The 16,115-nt window shown below is 47.7% G+C and overlaps 1 protein-coding gene across 6 annotated transcripts in view; it reads left to right on the plus strand.

Moving 5' to 3' along the window:
• The window catches only part of MCTP2 (multiple C2 and transmembrane domain containing 2), a 97,120-nt gene that overhangs the window by 38,348 nt on the left and 42,657 nt on the right, over window positions 1–16,115 (plus strand). For 3 of the 6 annotated variants that reach the window (XM_053271681.1, XM_053271682.1, XM_053271686.1), the window contains exons 10-15: window positions 2,557–2,733; window positions 4,208–4,338; window positions 9,241–9,427; window positions 10,459–10,552; window positions 11,508–11,610; window positions 12,042–12,144. In XM_053271681.1, coding sequence (XP_053127656.1) covers window positions 2,557–2,733; window positions 4,208–4,338; window positions 9,241–9,427; window positions 10,459–10,552; window positions 11,508–11,610; window positions 12,042–12,144 — 795 coding nt within the window. Of the gene's footprint in view, window positions 1–2,556; window positions 2,734–4,207; window positions 4,339–9,240; window positions 9,428–10,458; window positions 10,553–11,507; window positions 11,611–12,041; window positions 12,145–16,115 lie in introns of those variants that run through there. The other 3 variants (XM_053271683.1, XM_053271684.1, XM_053271687.1) reach the window with 2 other exon arrangements.

The raw sequence follows: 16,115 nt of genomic DNA on the forward strand, positions 1-16,115 counted from the left end.
GGGGTGTCCTCAGGCAGCTGAATAAACTTGGTGTGCAGGGTCGGTGAATGGATCTGCTCCAGAAAAGGCGACGTGGGCTGCAGTGTGTGTATGCAGAAACCCAGCAAATTTGCGGGCCACCTTGCTGTCCGAATGATTGGCTAAATTGGCTGCCAAGTGGGCCTGAGGAGCCGTTGCGAGGAGAGGCAAAGCAATCGCTGTCTGTGTGCCTCCGTCCCTCCGCTCGGCCCCCCTCCCTCGCTGGCCGCCTTACTTTATTTGGCTGTCTCCAACAATGCCCTTTGGGCAGGAGACGCGGCTCTGCTCCTTGAATGTTTCGGAGAGCCGCGCATCTCTGTTGCCACGGGGTCGCGAGCCGTTGCTCGCCGGTTCAGCTGCCGCCTCTCGCTTTCCTCGCCTGGCTCCCACAGGGAAAGTGCTGCTTCTGTGGAATGGTCTCCCTGCCTAATGAGAAGAGCTGGAAAGAGGAGCATTTTCCTCCCCCTCCGACATGCCTTCAATCTGCATTGCTGCTTTGCCTTCCTCACAGGTCTCTTTGTTAGCCTGTCAGGATGCGGGATGCTGAAAGAGGCTCCGTTTTTGATTCGAGCATCTTTCGGTTCACTCCGTGGCCTTCTCTGAGCGTGTGTGTGAAACCGTAAAGAGTTAATTCCACAATGTGTTCCTTTTTGAGTGAAGGGGGTCGTCTTAAATTCAGAGTCGTTGCCAATTTGGGTAAATAAGTTGATGACACTGCTCAAAGGTTTCCGAGTTTCCTCTCTGCTCCTTCCGGCCTCCAAACTGGAGGACTCCTTGTATCTTTCTTTCTTTCTTAAAAACAACAACTCTGTTTTTGTTTCCTTTTTGATCCCCCCCCCACCCTGCTGAATCTTAAAATACTCCTCTTCTTGCAATTCCAGAATCGGTCCAAGATGTCTTAGATCCCGCGGTCTTCATGGGGGAGTTGTTTTGTCTCTTTGGGAACCGGCCGCCTCCATCTCCTCTTTGCTCCCTTCCCACAAAGGAGAAAGGCCAGAGAGACCAGACTGGGGTTTCGGCTGTTGCGGGGAGAGGGGGGAAGGGGCAGTGGGGAGGAAGGCGACCGCTTTGGATTTAAACGCAGCGAGTTCTGCACATCAAACAAGCCTGCACTGCACACTAAAATGTTCAAAGTACAGTGGAGATAGATAAAGGGCTTTGATGGGAAGTGGATATTTCCCAGGGACATTACAAGCAATAATCCAGATGTTCCCGGGTAGCCCAACGAGTGTCCGCGGATGCTGCAGGAGCTCCTAGCCAAGTGCAGCCTGCTATAGGGCCTGGCCCCTCTGCTCCCATGCTGTTCTGCCATATGGAAGTAATCTCCCAGCCCCTTCTAACGGCCAGCCTCGGATTCCATTTGCGCAGGCCTCACAGAGCTTAAGTGGGCCTGTTTTATGGACAAGTTAGAAAGAAGCCCGTCCAAGACAAACATCCAATTCGAAAAAATTAGGACATCCCAAGCTGCAAAATTATTCTAGAGCATATTTCACGGAAGTATGGCCATTTTTCTTGGGCAATTGGCAGATTGTAGGCTTGACCTCTTTGAGCCTTGGTGGAAGTTCTTTTTTTGGGGAAAAAAAAAGGAACGGCAGAAAGAAAGAAAAAGAGAAAGCGGAGTTTTGAAATAGTTTGCTGCTTTTAGGGAGGAAGAGCTCTGCTGGGGCTTTGAAGTTGGTCCATGGGAATGTTTCTGCTTGTACTCCCTTGGCCTGTGAGATGAAACCCCCTTTAAAAAGAGAGAGAGAGAGACCGCAGCTGGATTTATGAATCGAATCTCGTTTTCTTTTTTAAAGGTGGGAGTTCTCAGGCTTGTGTACAAAGGGAGTCAGGTTCCATATCTTAAATTGAATCTTGTGACTATGTGGAAATCCATGGGTCTGTGTAGGGAGGACTGCAAAAATCATGGATGCTTGAAAGCTCAGGTTTCCGATTTTGGGCCCCTGGTATTGTGAGACTACAGCTCTTGTTTGAGGCTGAAGGGATGATGGGAGTTGTAGTTCAGCAGCATTTGGGTACCTGAGGTTGGGAACCCGTGCTTTAAATAAAATTTTAGATAGATAGATATTTTACATTTCTATACCGCCCCATAGAAAAATGTCCCTGGTGGTTCACAATCTAATGTGTGGGAGGAGAGGGTGAGCAGCTTCCCTGACTGAGGCTGGTCTTGTGGTAGCAAGCATGAATTGGTTCCTTTGCTAAGCAGGGTGCACCCTGATTGGCATTTGGATGGGAGACTACATGTTTGAGCACTGCAAGATATTCCCCTCTGGGGTTGGGGCCGCTCTGGGAAGAGTGCCTGCTTGCCTGCAGAAGACCGGGCCACGCCCCCCCTTTGCCTGTGATGTCACGCACATGGACATCCCGCATGGGGGATGCCAGCGAGAGGGATCAGGGCCGCTCTTCTGCTGGCGATGCCACTCATAAATAGTGGGGTGCAGATAAGGGGGTGGGATTAACCACCCCACGGTTTGTGTGTCGCTGATGTCCATTTCAAAAAGTGTTATATAATGTCGGTCCTGGTGGTCTTGATTGTAGGCAAGCTTCATCCGACCGGCCAGGCTGGTGGATTCGCTGCAGAAGAGCCAACTGTGGAATGCAACCGTGGCCATTGCCTTGCTGGAAGGGAAGAATATCCCTGGCGGGGCCGTGACGCAGATGTTTGTTTTGCTGAAGATGGGGGATGAGAAGTATAAGAGCAAGGTAAGCATGCAGGTGCGACATGTGGAACCCTGGAGGGATGAGGTCTACCCTTTTCTGAAGGGGCCCTCTTCGGACGGCCCGCTTCTGCTTAATTTCTCCGTATGCTGCACTGATAAGTCACTACGCACGGGAAGGGAAAATGCTCATCCCAGGGTTGTGCTATGCATTCTGTGGGAGTACCAGGACATATCTTTGAGAAGGGGCCTAGACCACGGTAGAGTCCGCACCTTTGCATGCAGAAGGTCCTGGGTTCCATCCCTGGTGCCTCCAGGTAGGACCTGAACCCCAGTCTGAAACCCTGGAGATCCTCTACTGGTCTGCATGCACAGCTGTGTGGTAGGTAGACCATTGATCTGACCCCATAAAAGGTGCTTCATATATTACATCTCCCAACTTCCTTTTTTAGCTGTAATGCAGCTGGAAGGAGCTGCCAATTCCCCCAAAGCCGTCGGCGTGGAGGGGTGTTTATCCCTTTACCCAGGCCCTTATTCTGCCCCCTCCATCTGTTTTTTGGCCTAAGAGGGAAATGTAGGTACCTATGTAGTCTGGCCTTCAATCTACCCCTAACTTGCCAGTACAAGAGACACAGCATCTGTATAATCTCCCATGGCACTGGGACTGTTAATCCCACCCCCATGTACATTCTCTGGCCTTCTACCGAGTCAGACCATTGGTCCTTCTAGCTCATTACTGTCAACACTGACTGGCAGCAGCTCTCCAAGGTTTCAGGCAGGACTTTTTCCTAGGCCTTCCTGGAGGATGCTACCAGGAATTGAACCTGGGACCTTTTGCAAGCAAAGTAGGGGAGGGAACTGTAACCGTTTTCTTGAGAGAAAAAAATACCCTGGAAAAATCAATGTAGGTACAAGAAGAAAAGTTAATTTTAACATGTATTTTTTAATATTGAAAACTAGAAATCTTGAGAGGGTAGGCAAAAAGCTACTTAACAGGATTTGAAGTTGTGCTATCAAAGTGTCACAAACCTGGTGTGGTGGGAGGCAGCCCTCTCTTGGACCTGATCCTTGCAAGCTTTGAGAGGTACAGGGAGCAGGGAGGAAGGAGCTTCCCCCTTCCCCCTCCTATGCTTCTTGAAAGCTTTGAAGGAGCAAGGAGATATTCTCCTTGCACAGTTGCAAGGCTTGGAGTGATCCCAAAGAACTACCCCAGTGGCAGTGCAGGAGGGACTTTTTGCCATCCTGCCTGCATTCCAATAATTTGCCACCTGAGGGGACTGCCTCCCCTTGCCTCATGAAAGACCGCCCCAGCTCTTCCACAGAGCATATTCTTGCATCAGAAAGCCATATCAATATGAATACCCTCCTGATTTGTGGAACAAAGCATCACAAATGCTGTTGTCTGAAAAAGGTTCCAAGTATCAGTTATTGTTGTTGTATTTATTTGTGTTTTGTGTTTGGCAGATTGAAAGTTTGTATGCAAGAAGCACTGTTTTAATGAAAAGTAAACCTTATAACTGCCTGTTTTCTAGACAGTGGTTAAGAGTGCAAATCCACAGTGGAGGGAACCGTTTGATTTTCACTACTTCTCTGACAGGAAGGATGTGTTGGAGATTGAGGTCTGGGGAAAGGATAACAAAAAGCATGAAGAAGTTTTGGGAATGTAAGTTTCTTTCCTTAAAAAAAATTAAGTTTTCTTTTTAAAGCCTTGAATACTTATTAAGTTGACATGGAAAGCAAACATGTGGCTTAATCTCAGATTTTGATTTTGTTGATTCTGGAAATGTATACGCTTTTAGGGCTGAAGGGAAATGGCCCTCATTTTGGCTTCCCCATTTGTGGATTGTAAAACTGGGGTGGCATTTTGGCAGTTTTGCATGGATGAGGTGAGTGATTTTTCCAGAGGACAGAGCGGCTTCTCCAAGGCTGCAGGCAGGAATCTTTCTCAGCCCTATCTTTGAGACGCCAGGGAGAGAACTTGGAAACTTCTGCATGCAGGTATTCTTCCCAGAGCGGCCTCCATCCCCTTAGGGGAATATTTTACAATGCTCACACATGGAGTCTCCTATTCAAATGCAAGCCAGGGCAGACCCTGCTTAGGAAAGGGGTCAATTCATGCTTGCTACCACAAGGCCAGCTCTCCTCCTACACAATAAGAACATAAGAACAGCCCTGCTGGATCAGGCCCAAGAAAGCCCATCTAGTCCAGCGTCCTGTTTCACATAGTGGCCCACCAGATGCCTCTGGGGAGCCCACAGACAAGAGCTGAGGGCATGATGCCCTCTCTCCTGCTGTTGCTCCCCTGCAAATGGTATTGAGAAGCATCATGCCTCTGAGGCTAGAGATGGCCCACAGCCACCAGCCTAGTAGCCATTGATAGACCTGTCCACCATGAATCTGTCTAAGCCCCTTTTCAAGCCATACAAGCTGGTGGCCATCACTACATGGCAAAGAATTCCATAGATTAATTATTCATTGTGTGGAAAAAGTACTTCCTCATAAGAACATATCAATCAGGGATGGCACCTCCGATCTTGGTTTTAACTGACAGATGAGCACATATCAGGTGTGCACCCAGCTCTCGAATTAGAGTAGGGGTTCTCAGCCTTGGATTCCAGATGTTGTTGACACCACCTATCATCCTCAGCCACAATGGCCGATGGGAGTTGTAGTCCAACAATGCCTGGAAACCCAAGGCTGAGAACCCCTGACTTCTTCAATCTGTGAGTTTCAATGTTCCCCATTTCACATCCCCAATTGCCCCTGTTGGAGGGATGGAGACGCACAACATATCGGCAACAATTCATAGGGTAAATAGCCCTAGACGTTATAGCCGGGGTGAGGGTCCCTCACCTTGGGGAGACTGTTCTGGAGGCATCTCCGTAACGAGTTTATGGTGCGCTCCAGTCCTCAGCTGGAGCAACTGTTGGGTTCTTTCCCATTCCCTCCGACATGCAGTGAGGAGGGAGGGCAAGGCAGATAGTTGCGTTGCACCGAGCTGTATAAGCAATTAGACACACAAGTAATTAAACAGCTGGATTTGCACATTAAACTCAATATGTGTTCGAGCTTTACCAAGGTGTTCGCTGCTTCCTTTTTTTAAAACAAAAAATGTGGTTCCTTCAGCTAAATTCAATTACTTTGTGCTGGAAGTGCACAAATGTCTTGGAGGGGATCTGTTGCCTTGGTGCAGGTGTGGACTCCGTTTGGAAATTCCTGAGCAAAAACTGTGCAATCAAGTCTCTGCTGGTGGCTTAAGTGGTCCCAGATGGGTTGGAAAGTTCGTGCCAGAATCCTTCAGGACTGGAGAGAACCCTGCTTACCCTCCTTCTCCTGATGACTTCAATTAGCAGGAACTTATTAGCCATTTCTTCCCTTCCTCAATCTTTGGATCTCTCTCTCTCTCTCTCTCTCTCTCTCTCTCTCTCTCTCTGTCTGTCTGTCTCTCTCTCTCTATATATATATACACACACACACACACACACACACACATATATATACGTGCACACACACACATTTTAAATGCCCTTTTAAATTTTTAAAGAAGTTGAGTGTATGTAAGTTAAAACAGAATAGTCTGAATTGGTTTCGTGATGCAGAGATGCATGACCAGCATACCCTTTTTGAGCAGGGGAATACCAGCGATTCAGAAGTGACTGGTGTGTTTGCATTTTTAAAATATTACCACAATTGTCGGGAAGGACAGAGGCCAGCAGGCCCAGAGTACAAGGCTGAGTAATAACCAGAGAGGAGAGCCGTTCTTGTGCTAATGAGCATGTGTGGACACCATGTGTGTGGAGGCATCACACATGGGTTCTGGGGGAGGGAAGTGCCATTGCAGCACGAAGATGCATGGGACAGTGGAGTGCAGGTAAGGACCTGCCCAGCTCCTTTTTAAAGGTCCCGCTCACTGCTCTCCCCCTTAGCAGTGGTGCTGAACTAATTTGGACCTCACCCGAATCGGTTCGGCACCGAACTGGTGCACGAACTAAGGTTCGGTCACATCCCTAATCTCCAATTAGAGCTGGGGAAAACTCCTGCCTGAAACCTTGGAGAGCTGCTGCCAGTCAGTGTAGACTAGGGGTTCCCAACCTGTAGTATTCCAAATGTTGTTGAGCTATAACTCCCATGATACCCAGCTACAATTTATTGTGGCTGGGGATGATGGGAGTTGTAGTCTAGCAACATCTGGAGTACCACAGGTTGGGAACCCCTGGCTTAGCTAATACTGAGCTAGAAGGGAGGGGAAGGGAAGGAATGCCCCTTGGTATGGGGCCGTATAAGGCAGCTTTCTCTATATTTATTTATTTAAAATGTCTTATATTCGCCACCTCCAAAGACTCTAGGTGATGAACAACAACAGTACCAATACCAATTCAAAATAAATAAACAAACAAATACAAATTAAAGGGCAAATGCCTGGCGAAACAGGTGGATCTTAAGAAGGGGCTGAACAAATCGGAGGGGGGGGTAGTGTTCCAAAGAAGAGGGGCAGCCACAGAGAAGGCCCTCCAACGGGCCAAGACACCACACACTACACCAGGGCCCGGGACATTAAGGAGGGCCATCTGAGAAGAACTCACAGGACAGGGTACAACCAGCCGAGAGAGGCGATCCTGGAGATAGACAGGTGCTAAGCCCATAAGGGTTTTGTAGGTGAGAACCAGCACTTTGAATTGGACCCGGGAGTGAACAGGCAACCAGTGCAGCGACACTATCAAGTCTACGGCCACCCATGTGGAGGTGGCAGCTGCATTCTGGACGGGTTGAGGCTTCCGAATCATTTTCAAAGGCAACCCTAGGTAGAGCGCATTACAGTAATCCAAATGAGATTATATAATACAGTTTTAAAAAAACTTACAATGACTGTGAGGTAAGCCACATAATGGCGCAGCAGGGAAATGACTAACAAGCAGAAAGTTGTCGGTTTGAATCCCCCACTGGTGTGTTTCCCAGACTATGAGAAACAGCTATATCTGGCAATGGTCAACCCCTCCTGTATTCTACCCAAGACAACCACAGGGCTCTGTGGTCACCAGGAGTTGACACTGACTCAACAGCACACTTCACCTTTACCTTTAAGACCTACTAAGGCCAATGAGGCTTATTTCCATATTAGGTATATATGGGATTACAGGCATAGTTGATTAACCACAGCAGTTTTGATCTATTTAAACTTGCATATGAATAAAACAGTTTTTCAGAGAGAAAAAGGATTTCTTTTGCTTTTAATTTATGCCCAGGTGCACTACAGCAGGAACCATCTTGGCAGAAGCACTCTCACCTTGCGTGTAGTCACTCACCCAAATGTAAACCTGGGCAGACCCTGCTTAGCAAAGGGGACAATTCATGCTGGCGATTGCAAGGCCAGTTCTCCTCCCCTTTCATACCAGCGGCTCCCTGTCCCCTGCATAAAGTGAGCTTAAATATTTGGGGGAGGGCAGAGAGATTTGGTGCACGCTCCCTTCCAAAAACGTCTCTTTAGAATTAGAAAGTTTTTAGAATTTATTGCTGAGAGGTGCCAGCTTTTCTGCTTGTACAACTGGAAAGGGATCAGTCGGGGGAGAAACGCACGCCCCATTTACCTCGAAGAAACCTACCTGGGGGACCCTGGAGGAATTTTTTTGCCTCTTAAGAAAACACCTTAACAATTTTTTTGTTTAAACAAAAAAAAACTTGTTGACAGGTCTTAAGCACCGACCCTCATTCCAATTCCCCACTCGCCTTCCTTTGTGCTTCACTGACTCTCAAAGAAAAGGCATGTTGAAGGTGATAATGATTAGGGTTCCTCCTGCCCCCACAAATTTGAGAGCTGCCTCCTCCAGAAAAATTCTTTGGAAAATAATGGGAAAACACTTCCGCAGAATCATCTGGTGGGCCACTGTGGGAAACAGGATGCTGGACTAGATAGACTTTAGGCCTGTTTGAACACTTCTAGCAAAGGAGGCCCAGCCACTTCATGAGGCAGAGAGTTCCACTGTTGATCCACTCTTGGATAGGAAATCCTTCCTCCTGTCTAGCTGAAATCTGCTTCCTTGTAATTCTATTGTGCATGATGGGATATGGGAGTGCTTTTCAAATAAGTGTTCTTTCCTCCAGTGCCATCCACAATCCCTTACTTTCTGAGATGATGCCGTCAAGCAGAGGCTGTAGCACATGATCTCTTTATTAGCCTCAGTCTAAGCATTGGGTAAAGCAGGGCTTCCCCAACTTGGGTCCAATGTTCCCTCTAACAGGGATTCCTGGATATTGTTGACTACAACTCCCAGAATCCCCAGCTTCAAAGGCTTTTGCTTGGGGAATATGGGAGTTGTAGTCAACAACATCTAGGAATCCCTGTTAGAGGGAGCATTGCTTGGGTCCCCAGATGATGTTGGACTACAGCTCCCATCATCCCCAGCCACCACAACTGAAAGCCCTTGGGAGTTGTAGTCCAACTACTTCTGGGGACCCAAGTTGGAGAAGCCCTACTAAGTGTTTTGCATGGCGCCCAAGCTGCACACACCATTGGCGATGTAAGGCATCTCTGGCGGTGCATTAACTTAGTTCACTTTTTGCTTGTTAGATGCAAAGTGGATGTTTCTGCGCTCCCGACCCCACAGGGAAATCGTTTGGAATTGCCCCTGGAGAAACAGCCAGGGTCCTTGTTGATGGTGATCTCCGTCTCCCCCTGCTTGGGCGTTTCTATCTCTGATTTGTGTGTGTGCCCCTTGGGAGACCCCAATGAGAGGAAGGAGATTTCTCAGCGCTATGTGAGTTTGGAGACCACTTTCTTCTTATCTAGGGCAAACTGGAAAGTTGGGGAAGGCAAGAGAGACAGAAAATGGCGCCAACACCCAGATCCTAATGGCAGTGCTTTTGACTGGGGTAGGGTGGTGGTGGTGGGAATGACAGAATTACTACACACCAAATATTATGGCCAGTATGATTAAGCTATACATTCTAGGGATATTCGCACACTGCATTGTGCTTATGTACATTGGAAGCATAACAGGGACCCCCCAAAATATAGGAGTGGTTCTTACATACTTGGGGTTAGGGTTCCGTTCTTGGAAAACCTCGCAATTGGTCAATTTGTGGTAGATGAGCCATTGAAATCAATGGCGAACGAGGTTAGGGGAATCCTGGTCTCAAAAGGATTACAAAATACAGTTTTAAAATAGGTTTTTAAAAAATCCCCCCAAATAATCAGGAGTCAGTAAGAGGAGTGAAGGGGACCCCTGGAAATGACCCCCTGATCCCCAGAAATTGGGGGGACACACCCCAAAATGAAAAACAACCTCCCTGGCGGAGACCAGTTTGATGGCGGGGTTGGGCTAACTTTAAGGTTGGTGGAGGGTCCACTCTCCCCCTGGTGCTGGTAGCATGGTATCCCACAGTCCCACGGTATCTCATGATACCATAGCATGGTATCCCACAATCCTGCTGATGAGGGTAACTCATATTTAACCTAGATTCAAACAATTGTGTGAATGGGCCCCCATTACAAGCAGGAGATAGAACTGGCAGTTGAACAAGATGTGTGCACAGTCACAATCCTCCAGCATTGCATAAGGCCATCCTGAAGGCCAATTAAAACTGCTGTAAATAGACAACTGTAGTATGGTTGCCATCAGAAAATAAATTAGTCTTAAGTTTCTTATTTGCATGACAGAAGAGTGAGAGAGCCTTGAGTGGAAGGGGATGTAGATTGTGATTACAAAATTAATTGTACCTTACGTATTAAGCTTGTGACTTAAATCATTTAAAAAAAAAATTCCTATCTCCCCCGCCCTTCCCCCAGGGTATAAGGAACTCTTTCAAGAACATCAAGGACGTTGGCTTCTTACAAGTTAAAGTTTTGAAAGCTGTTGACCTGTTAGCTGCAGATTTTTCAGGTATGGACTATTTTTGCTCTAAATTTATTCCTGTTTCAGTGTGTAGCAGATATTACTAGAACAGATGTGAGCTGGAATAGGAATTGATTTGTTCTTCTTCTTTTTTGGTCTTTTTTATGAAAAATAGAAAAACACTGGGGGTGGGATAGTGTGCATGTGCACATGCACATACACACACAGCACACCTTCCCTTCTACCTCTTTCCCCCATGTACTGCTGGACTGGTAATGAAAAGGGGAAGGAAGTGATAGAGGACATGAGAGAGGGCAATGGAGATGCTCTCTATAGAGCATCTCTTGGCCTCTTCTGCTTCCTCCCTTTTCATAACCAGCCTGGAGGTGAAGGAGGGTGCGTGTGCCATGTGGTGGACTGCTGCCACGGCCAAAGGGGGAGGTGTGTGTGGTAGGGGCAGCATTTGGTGAAGGCGGAGAAAGAGGGGAGGAGGGTGTACACATGGGGAGCAGCCCTGGTCTGGGGCTGCCACTGCAAAAATACACCCAGCTAGATGTGCATAGGGCTCTTTCTTCCCATTTGGGAGCCCTGGAGAGGGGAAGGGCATTCCTGATAGTATGGAAATAGCCCTGCACGCATACAATGAAATAATCTGAGGACTGCTTTAGCTGCTTCTATTGGAGGCGTGCAGAAGACTTAATCTCTTAAGGATATGGTGTCGGCTTGTCATAGAGCCTCTAGTTTCCCTGCAGCAAAGCCATGTTCTACTTGCCCTCTGCTAACTTGCAGAGCAGAACTTGACAGTGGCTGAAATATTCTCTAGCATGTGGCTAAATATGACTCGGCAAAAAATGCATCTCCGAAAAGGCTGCAGAGGGTTTGTAATAGGGACCATAATCTGGCAGGCGATCAAGATACTGGCTAGTCCGTCCCCGTCCCCCCCGCGCGCTTTTAAAAAAAGTGTTCAGATGATTTAAACATAAAATCTGGTTTTCCTTCCCAGGCAAAAGCGACCCGTTCTGTGTATTAGAGCTAGGGAACAGCAGACTCCAGAGCTACACCGTGTACAAAAACCTCAATCCAGAGTGGAACCAGGTCTTCACTTTGTAAGTAGATTTGTTGCAACAGGAACTCTGGAATTTCACTTATTTATCTGTTCCAAATGTTTAGAAGCTGCTCTTCAGTCCAAAGACTACAGCGGCATCTAATTAAAAATTCCCTCCACGCATATGAACCCACCTGAGCCTTATGGTTAAGTTTGGAGGCCAATCACTGGCGGAGATACAGTTGGTGGGTACCAAAGTTCCCTCTAAGGGATTCCCAGATGTTGTTGACAACTCCCAAATCCTCAGCCAACAGCCATGGCAGTTGGGTATGATGGGAGTTGTAGTCAACAACATCTGATGGTCTGACTCAGTATATGGCAGCTCCCCATGTTCCTGTGTTACTCAAAATGACCAGGGCTAAATTGGTCAAAAATATATGTTCACTCATTTCTGTAGGAGATGGATAACAGCCCTCTCTGTTAACCTTCCAGCCCTGTTAAAGACATCCATGATGACCTAGAAGTGACGGTATTTGATGAAGATGGAGACAAGCCACCCGATTTCCTGGGGAAAGTTGCCATCCCCTTGCTGTCGGTAAGTTTGATCTCTGTCCTGTGTGCCGTTCCAGCCCTGATCGGCAAATGTAGCCGTGCTGGAGGTTTTGCCTATGTCACTTTGACCAATGCGTGCAAAGGCAGGCGACTAAAGAGATGCATTTGGGTTAATGTTGCGGAGAGCCTCTAGGAAATCTTCTTGCAAGCTCAATAAGTGGCAGAAACAAATGAGGATTTTTTTTAAACTAAAAAGTGGTGGTCTAATCAGTTCTGACCACTTTTAAGATGGCCTGTCTTTCTTTCAGTCTTGGAGACAGGATGCTTTAAATCAGGGGCGCGGAATCCCCATGTAAGCATTTCAGGAGACCCCACCCACCACTACATTTTACTGAACTCATTTCCCACCAAACTTAATAACCTACATCTCTATTTTAAAAAGTGCCTTTCCTCCCACCACCCCCATTCAGTTGCTTCTCAGGTTTTCCGCCGTCTGCTTTAAACTACATTGAAAATGTCCATAGTTCTCATTCGAACATAGGAAGCTGCCTTCTACTGAGTCCGACCCTTGGTCCATCTAGCTCAGTATTGTCTGCACAGACTGGCAGCGGCTTCTTACAGGCTGCAGGCAGGAGTGTCTTCTAGTCCTGTCTCGGAGATTGCAGGGAGGGAACTTGGAGCCTTCTGCCTTGCAAGCCTGCAGGTGCTCTTCCCAGAACAGCCCCATCTCCTACGGGGAATCTCTTCCAGTGCTCACACATACTGGTCTCCCATCCAAATGCAAACCAGGGTGGGCCCTGCTTAGCAGAGGGGACAACTCATGCTTGCTGCCACAAGACCCGCTCTCCTCCTCACAGAGGTCTTGACTTCTAGGCTGTGTTCCTCAGCCCCCTTTCTGGGCACTGCAACCATTGGATGCTTCTTCTTCTTCTTCTTTTTTAATGGTTATCAAAGCCCGCTACGTGCGGCGAACCATTTGATGTTTACAGGGAAGGAACAACTCCTTAACATCTTTTATTCAATTTTTGATGACTCTCTTAATTTCTCCCCGAGTCCTCGTATCCCTGATGTTACTGGACGGGAGCAGCGTGAGCAGCTGGTCTCTTGGAGAACCAGTGCCTGCCAAATGGTCTATGCGTGCGGCAGCCGGCTGTGGGGGCTGACAGGGAGAAGGTGTTCGATTCTGACTCTTCTCCCCCCGCCCCCCCGCGCTCCACTTTCTCTTGATTTTATAGACATTTGTCAAGTGTCCCTCCGGATTCGTGAAATGAGGCCGTCGGAGAAGGGGGAGGGGGGGAGCTCTTCTGCAGTTTGAGGCAAAGTCCAAATTCTCTGGCCTGGCCGGCGTCTTTGTCCAAGCTTTAAGAACAGTTTTTTAAAAAATAAAATAAATAGGAAGCTGCCTTCTACTGAGTCAGACCGTTTGTCTGTCTGTCTCCGAAATCTCTGCACTGACTGGCAGCAGCTCTCTGAGGTTTCAGGAAAGAGTCTTTTCCCAGCACTACCTTGAGATGCCAGGGATTGTGGCCAGGTAGGACTGGGAAAGCCTGGAACCTTAGGGATCTGCTGCCAGTCAGTGCAGAGAATGCTGAGATGGAGAGACCAATGTTCTGACTCAGTAGGTAGCAGCTGCCTGTGTACTTGGGGATGAGGCCATAGCTCAGTCGTAGAGCATCTGCTTTGCATGCAGAAAGTCCCAGATTCCCTTCCTGGCAGCATTTCCAAGATAGGGCTGAGAGAGACTCCTGCCTGCAACCTTGGAGAAGCTGCTGCCAGTCTGTGTAGACAATACTAGGCGTGGAGCCAGTCGAACGGCGGCCTGGGTCTGGTCCCACCCGGCAGGCCCTCTAGCGACATCCTGTGTGCGTGATGTCACATGCATGGGGCATGGCTTGGGCTCCAGAGAGCCTGAGTGAGCTCTCTCCTGTCATTTCAGGCAGCGCTTGCTGCCTGACAACATCTATTTCCCTTTCTCTCCCTCGCTGGAGGGAGAGAAAGGGAAATAAAGGCTGTCAGGCAGCAAATGCTGCCTGAAAAGGGCAGGGGAGAGCTTGCTAAGGACTCTCCAGGGCATGGCCAGGGGGGGTTCGCTCGGGGCTTTTCTGGAGCACACCACCCTGCAGGCTTTGGCGGCCCTTTCCATTGGTGGCCTGGGTTCTTTGAACCCCTTCGCACAATGGTGGCTCCACCCCTGGACAATACTGAGCTAGATGGACCAAGGGTCTGACTCAGTAGAAGGCAGTTTCCTATGTCCTATGAGCTGGTAACTTCTGATTTCAAATTGGCTTGGAAAAAGAATGAGTTATTTCCCCATTTATGGAATAGCCTCCCCATTGAGGTTCACCTGGCTTCATCACTTTGTTTTTTAAACACCACCTTTTTGTTCACTCAGGCCTTTTAAAAATCAAATTTAAAAATCAAAATTTAAAAGTGATTTTTGAAAAGTTTTAAATTGTTTTGTATCTCTCTCCCCCCCCTTTTTTTGGTCTGTTGTGATATAATGTGTTATGTGTTGGGGTTTTTATGTTAATACTCTGTTGTGAGTTGCCCAGAGAACAATATTTTTGTGGGGTGGCTAGCAAATAAAGTTGTTTCTGATTCTTTTTCCGATTCTTTGTGTTTTTGCTGGAACTCTTAACACACAGCAGGCTTTACTGTGAGTTTATAGGGAAGCTTTACCGCGAACTCGGAGTTGTCCCCAAAAAACCGATGCAAAAGTAGATCTTTTACACCAGATATAAATTGGGCTACACTCTTAACGTGCAGTGAAAAACCCAAATTGTGTGTGAACCACTCCCCGATAACTCGGAGGGACTTTGGGATGGATCTAGCCTATAGGTGAACGCACCCCCTCCATTCTGGAGCAGATGCGAGTTAAAGGGCTTTAAAAGCCCCGTGTGAAAAGCCTCCCGGGGGCAGGAGAGTAACAACTCATTTCCCAAGTCATTTGGACGTGACCCCCCAAGGATGTCACCGGTTAGTCCTGCTTAGCGCACAGGACGTGAAGCGTGACTGAGTGACCAAGTGGCTTCCATCTTGCCCAACTGTGGAGTGCGTGCTAAGTTTAACACTGTTGTTGCCGTAGCCCCTTTACATGTGGCTGCAATTTCATGCCCTCAGATCTCCTCCATTATCTTTTAATCTCTGAACATTTTGTTCCCCCAATGGAGCTTTTTGGAAGGTGACAGCTTTTATGTCACTGCTGTTTAGAATTTAGTTGGCCCTCCTGCTTTAAAAAAAAAAAGCAAAAGCCAAATGTTTAATCAATACTTATCCTACCGTGTATAATAAGGGCATTTTGCTGTCATTTTTTAAAAATCTAAATGGAGGACACCTCTTGTGATGAGCCAGTCTGCAAATTGAGTGAGGAATGGCTCCCCCCCCCGCTCCCCCCTGCAAAGATATTTAATGCAGCCAGGCCAGCAGACAAATTGGAACCTCGAAAGTGCATCCAAAATTCTGGCTGAAGCTATTTTTCAGGAATGGGTTGTTGGTTTAGGGGGGGAAAGGAGGCTTTTTATTCTGTGTCTATTTTTCCAATTAACGGTTCTCCAGATTCTACATAGCACAGCCTTTGGCTTTTCATTGGGGAGGAAACGTTCAATTTTCACCATGATTTGGGGGTATTAATTTTGCTTTGTGGGTTATTTGGGAAGGTGATGGTTCCCCCCCTCCCCCCTGCTGTCTGGAAGGGGAAAGAGCTATTTTAGATTGTAAATAGCAGGAGCTAATGATCTCCCGTTGGCTGTTGGAATTCCAGGGCACCTTTTTGCTTGGTTGCATTTCAGGTTTGCAACCATAAAAAAAAGCACATGTACAATTTGAGGCGAGGATGCCTGATATTTGGATCTGTAATTTATTGAAATGTTTCTGTACCCGTTTGTTACGCCATTTGTCTATGCAGTTGAAGGGACGATTCACTGGAATGCTGGCTTAGCTCTGGCTTCTCAGCCCTTGGTCCCCAGATGTTGGACTCTCCCATCTTCCTCCACCACAACGGCCAAAGGGGTGATG

The sequence above is a fragment of the Hemicordylus capensis genome, chromosome 10, assembly GCF_027244095.1.
Source record: "Hemicordylus capensis ecotype Gifberg chromosome 10, rHemCap1.1.pri, whole genome shotgun sequence".
NCBI lineage: Eukaryota > Metazoa > Chordata > Lepidosauria > Squamata > Cordylidae > Hemicordylus > Hemicordylus capensis.